A 6,000-nucleotide genomic window follows, 5' to 3' on the forward strand; every position below is an offset into this window, starting at 1 on the left:
GAAGGGAAATAAAAGTAGTCATCCAGTAACTGAAGCCCTTTTGGGTCAGTATGCAGTCATTTGAAACATCATTACACTTTGCAGGATTTTTTGCCCAGTGCTAGAAGCACTTAAGAATGCAGTAATCAACCAACACTTACGCCATGGAAAAGTTTTCTCTCTTGTAAAAATACTGCTTGTGAACTGCTTTCCCCACTGCTGTTTTCCAGAGTGCTTCCTCAGTTCTCCATGGAGTTCATCTGTCTGGGCTGTGATTCCAGGGCCTACAGGAAAAGTCCCACATGTTTATATTGCAATTCTCTCTTATTTACCTAACCCTAAGTAAACCAGTCTACTTAATTAACACAGGCTCAGCCTCTGCTATATTTAAGACCTCACTCCACCAGTGGTCCCACTGAGATCAGTTGGGCCGTTCAGAAATAACAAAACACAGATACCACCGGCAGACTTTAAGCTCAACTTAATGAAATTACAGTGATACAGACTGCACATGCGTAAGCAACACTAGGTGCTTTGCATTTCTTATAGCACTGCTGATGGCAAACTTATTTTTAAAAGGAATTTAATTAATGCATATAACCATTTAATTATGTTAATGAAACAAAAAATAGCATGTTACAGCTGAATTATAAATGCTTCGTGAAAAGCATGATTCTCCTTGTTTTGACTGCCTTGCTCCATCCCCATGCAGTCACCTGATGGGAATGTGTCCCCTTTTGTCTTCCTCTCACCCTCCTCTTCCCACAGCGGGTAGGAAGCTTTCCAGATCCCACTTCAGTGACCCCCTGGCCTGTGCATCCCTCCACTGATGTGGATGGCCACCTGGCCTGCCAGGGCAGTGGCCTGGTGCCACTGAGACATACCCAGAACCACAGGGAGCCGAGAGGGAGCCCAAAGTGTATCTGCTGCATTTTGACACTCTGAAGCTGCCGAGTGGGAGACTCGGCATTAATGCCTTTCTCCTCTTCCCTTTGTTTGTTTGCCCAAGTTTGTCCACTACCTCCAATGGTGAGTCATGGAGACTACATCTGCCACCCACGGCCTTGCGAACGCTACAACCATGGGACAGTGGTGGAGTTCTACTGTGACCCTGGTTACACCCTCGCCAATGACTACAAGTACATCACTTGCCAGTACGGAGAGTGGTTCCCCTCCTACCAAGTGTACTGTGTCAAAACAGGTAAAGGACTATCCTGTCCTAACAGCCCTGGCTTCTTACAGCCCCTCATTTCAGAGCAAATTTGTAGGTTGGCAATGCCTGGTGAACTTTGTCTGTTTCATGGTTAAGTGATTTTAAGATGCTGCTATTTTCGAACTCATTTGCAAGATTTTCAAAAAGGGTAAATATAATGCATTCTCAAAATTTTGAATGGTTCTAAACCATTTTGATCATTACCTCTTCAAATGTATTTTTTAACATTTGAATATTTTATATGTATGCAAGCTAAGGTCACGATTGCATGTATAAAAGACCAGTCAAGGGGAAAAAGCAAGATCCAGTCTCTGTGACAGCTTTATGTTAAGACTGCTTTTGGTACATGGCAAAGGGTTTATTTGTGTTTTTACAAGTTACATATAAAAAATGTGCACTTCTGAGTAGTGTTGAATATAAAATAACAACGGGAATATACAAGCACAACTCTTGTATTGTCTTTCTGTTACAGAACAAACATGGCCAAATACACAGGAGACCCTCCTGACTACATGGAAAATAGTGGCGTTTACTGCTACCAGTGTTTTATTAGTACTGCTACTGGTTATTTTAGCCAGGATGTTCCAGACCAAATTTAAGACACATTTCCTTCCACGGTTTGTACCGGTTTCTTTCTTATTTTGAAGGTTGAGGGCCTTGATTCTGTTTTCACACACAGCACTCCTTTCTGGAGAAATGGAGCAGCTCATGAGCCTTGCAGATACTTTGTTCTGCTCCGAGAAGTCCCTGAACCACTAGTGTGGAAGGGCATCCCCAAAAACCTTCACGCAGCTAAGATAAAAAGCAAAGTTTGCCAGATTCATTCTGGGAGTAATTACTGCTCTTCTATTGGGAGCTGCTGTGTCTGCCTGTAGAAATAGCTGACAATATTTTTAAGTACTCGTTTTCAGGTGCTGGGGGGATTATTTTTTAAACTATGTAGACATTACTTAGTAATGTAAGTTTTAAGAAAGAATTTATTTTTTCTCTATGGACAAATTTATATTAAAGATTTGCTTTACTTTCATTAGTGTTATTTTCATCATGATTCATAAACATCTCTTGCATCTTCCTTTATTTCTATAAAATATCCTGGAGATGGGAGCATTTGTCATTGATTGACATAGTGTTCTCCATGAGGAAAGCCTATAGCCTAGACTTGTCTTGCTTACTAAAATGGTTTTTAGTCCTCTCCTTTTCAGATATTTTCACGTGTTAAAGGTACCTAGGACCTCCTGCCTGGACTATACTGTGTTTAATAGGATACTAAGCAGAAACTTTAGGGTTTAATGGACCTTCCCAATTAATAGAATTGCTTTGCTTAAAAAAGAAATCAGCTTAATACTGGTTAAAGAAGCCTCCATCCTTTGAAAGCAAGACCTGAAGGAGGCCACAAGTCTTGCCACCAAACCCTTGTGTTCCAGAAGTGGTGATCTCAGCACCCATTTACTTGTGCTGTAAACACTTTTGTGCTCTAGCATACATTTTGCCAGGGGTTCAGACACTTTTGCCTGGTGAACTACATCTGTGATCTTATATCCATGACACCTACTGTGCACAGCACAGCAAATGGTGCTCCTTATCTCTTCCAAATACCTGTTTACCTTCCCTTCTTGGAACTGTTCTTCCCATTACTGGTTTCATTTTTTCCGATTGTAACAGATTCCACCTGTCAACCCAAGCATAGTTTGGCAAACATTTTTGTGAATGTTAATGACCCTGTAGCTTCATTTGGGGTGACTGGAAAGTACTGTGCTTACTGGAGTTCAGCAGTTGCTCCAAGGTGCTGCTGACATGCTCCTGCTCTCTGCGATAACCTTTCTGTGTTTGACGTAGAGGCAACCAGGAGGGCTCCATGGGCGACCCTGACTTTGTGGTGGTGGATGGTGTTCCTGTCATGCTGCCTTCCTACGATGAAGCTGTCAGCAGTGGCTTGAATGCCCTGGCACCCGGATACTCAGCTGCTGCAGACCAGGGGCATGTTTTGCAGACAGAAAATCAGAATCCCCCTGCTTACCCTGGTCCCAGGATTCCAGACATGCAGCCCAGTGAATTTGAGACGTGTGACAGTAGGTTGGGTTCCTCTGAACTGCTCCAAAGTTTGTACCCATCCCTGACATGCCAAACGGCAGCACTTCCCAGCTCAGATCGAACTGACATATCCCACAGCGCTGATGGGGATGCTGTATCCACAAGTCCCCGGATCGATATCACAGATGGTGAGTCTTGCATAGGTGCAATAGGTGAGTCCATGGACAGGGGACATCATTTTTTTGTAGGAATTCTACAATTCTAGGAATTCACCCAGCTGACTCACTCCTACTTTCTCCATGGTTTTGTCTACACCCTAATTTGAAACTTTTTTTAAAATCATAAAACTCCATGGTTATAGAATTTCATGTCTGTGATATGTCCTTGCTAACTGTGGTGCATGTGGTTTGAATGCCAGGCCAGAAGGCTCCTGTCCAGACCCCTGTCTCATCAACAGGGATGTCAGCAAACACCTGTTTACAGCAGCAAAGCCAACCCTCATCTTGCCTATGCTGATCTGTTCATCTGCTCTTCAACTCCTACGTTCACAGCTCTCTCACATACCATGGCTTTCACAGCAAATAACAGGATTTTCTCCTCAAAAAGGAAATAAATCGTATTTTCATACTGGGCCAAAATTAGCAACCTTTATTAGCAAACTCATCACGTCTATGCATCCAGCAAAATGTTCCTTCCATCTGAGGCACATAACCCTTAAGCCATGGACACGGAAATCAGAGCATAAGGAGAATGTGCCACAGGTCCATGTGCCAGGAGGGAGCTTGCCATGTATTATCGCCCACCTTTAAATCAAACATGAGAGCATGTACTGACACGGTTTCATGGAGTTCTGGTTGGTGCTGCTCAGCATGTTAAGGAAACTGGATGGCTTTCCTTGGAGGCATTTTGAGGGAGAGGCTCATATCCCACTCTCCATTGTCATTGAGCTGTAGCCCAGTGTCTTAAATGCAGTGTGGGTGAAGATCTGGGTGGAGGAAGTCTTCTGCTTCAGAGGAGTTTGGATAGTTTTAGTGGTACCACAAGGGGAATAGGAGACCCAGGAGGGGAGGAAGAAATTACAGGGCTGCCAGGTAAAGTCCCTTCCACCTCTGAATGCTGCTTCAGTGATTAATGTAGTAGGAAGGATGTTTGCATTTAGGTTTTTGTGGTCCTAACTTATTGGAGAAAATCTGTGTAGTTTTAGTTATCTAATTTTCATAGAGGTGTTAGAGTCCAAGTGGGTCTAGAATTGGCAATATCCCATGTTTTGTTCAGATATTTACAATGTCCATTTCTGGTTTTGTAGAATTGGTAACAATTATACTTTGCAAAAGCAAAAAGGGAAATTGCAATCAGCAGTCAATGCTATTTCTTTGTTTCTCCTAGAGATTCCTTTGATGGAAGAAGACCATTAGCCTGCACTGAGTCGTGTCCTCATCACATTGTACTTTTGGGTGACATGAATCATGAGGATTCAGAGATAGAAAAGACTCTGTGGATTTGGGGAGGGTATTTTCCTACTTACCAATCTTCCACGCAATGATGTCACCAGGTTGGGTGTATGTGGTGATAACAGCATCAGCATTCCGAACAGCAGCAGTTTTATGAGTGAATCCTGGGGATTTGATGAGAGCAGATGTAGAAAAATAACTGTGGCTTTTTAGAAGTGAAACGTATATCTGCATCGCAGAAAGTCATATGGCTCTGTAAGAAATGCTATTGGATTTTGATACTAACTGCCTCACAAAAGCATGTCAAAATATGTAAATTTGCTTATAAAGACTACTTTAAATGATCTATGGACCTCTAGTTTATGAAGAATCCTTTCAAGTTTAAAAAATATCAGTACTGAAACACACACAAAAAAAGAGGAAAGATCCTCTTTGGCTTTCCTATGATAACCAGGAAGTTTTTGATTTAGTTGTTGGTGATTTTGCTTCAGACCATGTCTGCAGAAAATATGACAGAAATTATGGGATTCAGATATACTTTGATGTACAATAGCAAATATATAAAAAAAAATATATATGTATATTTAAAAACTCTTAAAGAGAGAGGAAAGGAAAGACTCCCAGGTCACATAACGATCTGGAGATTTTTTTTAAAGGTAAGGCAGAATTTGTATCATAGACAATATTCAAAGTAAAGTATCAATATTTGTATTTATGCAAGACTTCAGTGACTACATTGCATTTGATAAATCCTGCTGTAATATGAGAGATCTAAAAGATGTTAAAATTATGAAATACATGCTTAAGAAATGTTGAAGTGCTCTGCTTCAACCTTTCTTAAACTTAAAAAAAAAAAAAATATATATATATATATGAGAGTAATCTACAGTCATAGCCCAGAGCACTGCCTTGTCCCTTTACATTGTGGTAGTATTCTGAGCCGTTATTGTAGAATACTTTAAAAAAAAATAATAAAGCTGAGTTTCAGTTCTTTTGACTTATCTGACTACTGTGTAGTTGGCTTTTTTTTTTTTCCTTCCTCACCTCTTTCACCAGCTCGTACCTGAAGGTAGGAGGTAGCAGAACACCTGTCCTGTGGCATTTTCAGCTTTACATCCATTATTCAGCTGGAAATTGAGAGTGGTTTTGGTTAAACAGAGCACACAGAATGGGTGCAGCAGGGGCACAGGTTCTGCAGATGCAATGTGGGTTTCATTGAGGGTTTTCTCTGCTCTGCAGGCTGTGCCAGAGCATTGTGCTAAAGCCTGTATGAGGGGTTCACTCTGTGGTGTTACAGGCTATTTGTACTTTTGTCAGGAAAATTCC

General features: G+C 41.4%; 1 protein-coding gene across 4 annotated transcripts in view; it reads left to right on the plus strand.

Annotated features, from left to right (window-relative positions):
• The window catches only part of SUSD4 (sushi domain containing 4), a 73,206-nt gene extending 68,401 nt beyond the window's left edge, over window positions 1-4,805 (plus strand). For 3 of the 4 annotated variants that reach the window (XM_054280268.1, XM_054280267.1, XM_054280269.1), the window contains exons 6-9: window positions 989-1,180; window positions 1,665-1,809; window positions 3,029-3,435; window positions 4,610-4,805. In XM_054280268.1, the coding sequence (XP_054136243.1) occupies window positions 989-1,180; window positions 1,665-1,809; window positions 3,029-3,435; window positions 4,610-4,638 (773 nt within the window). In that variant the 3' untranslated portion in view covers window positions 4,639-4,805. The remainder of the gene's footprint in view (window positions 1-988; window positions 1,181-1,664; window positions 1,810-3,028; window positions 3,436-4,609) is intronic. The other variant, XM_054280270.1, reaches the window with a different exon arrangement.
• Window positions 4,806-6,000: the final 1,195 nt, after the last annotated feature.

This window comes from Melozone crissalis, unplaced genomic scaffold (assembly GCF_028551555.1).
Source record: "Melozone crissalis strain CALT ecotype California unplaced genomic scaffold, PUWL_Pcris_2 ptg000027l_1, whole genome shotgun sequence".
NCBI lineage: Eukaryota > Metazoa > Chordata > Aves > Passeriformes > Passerellidae > Melozone > Melozone crissalis.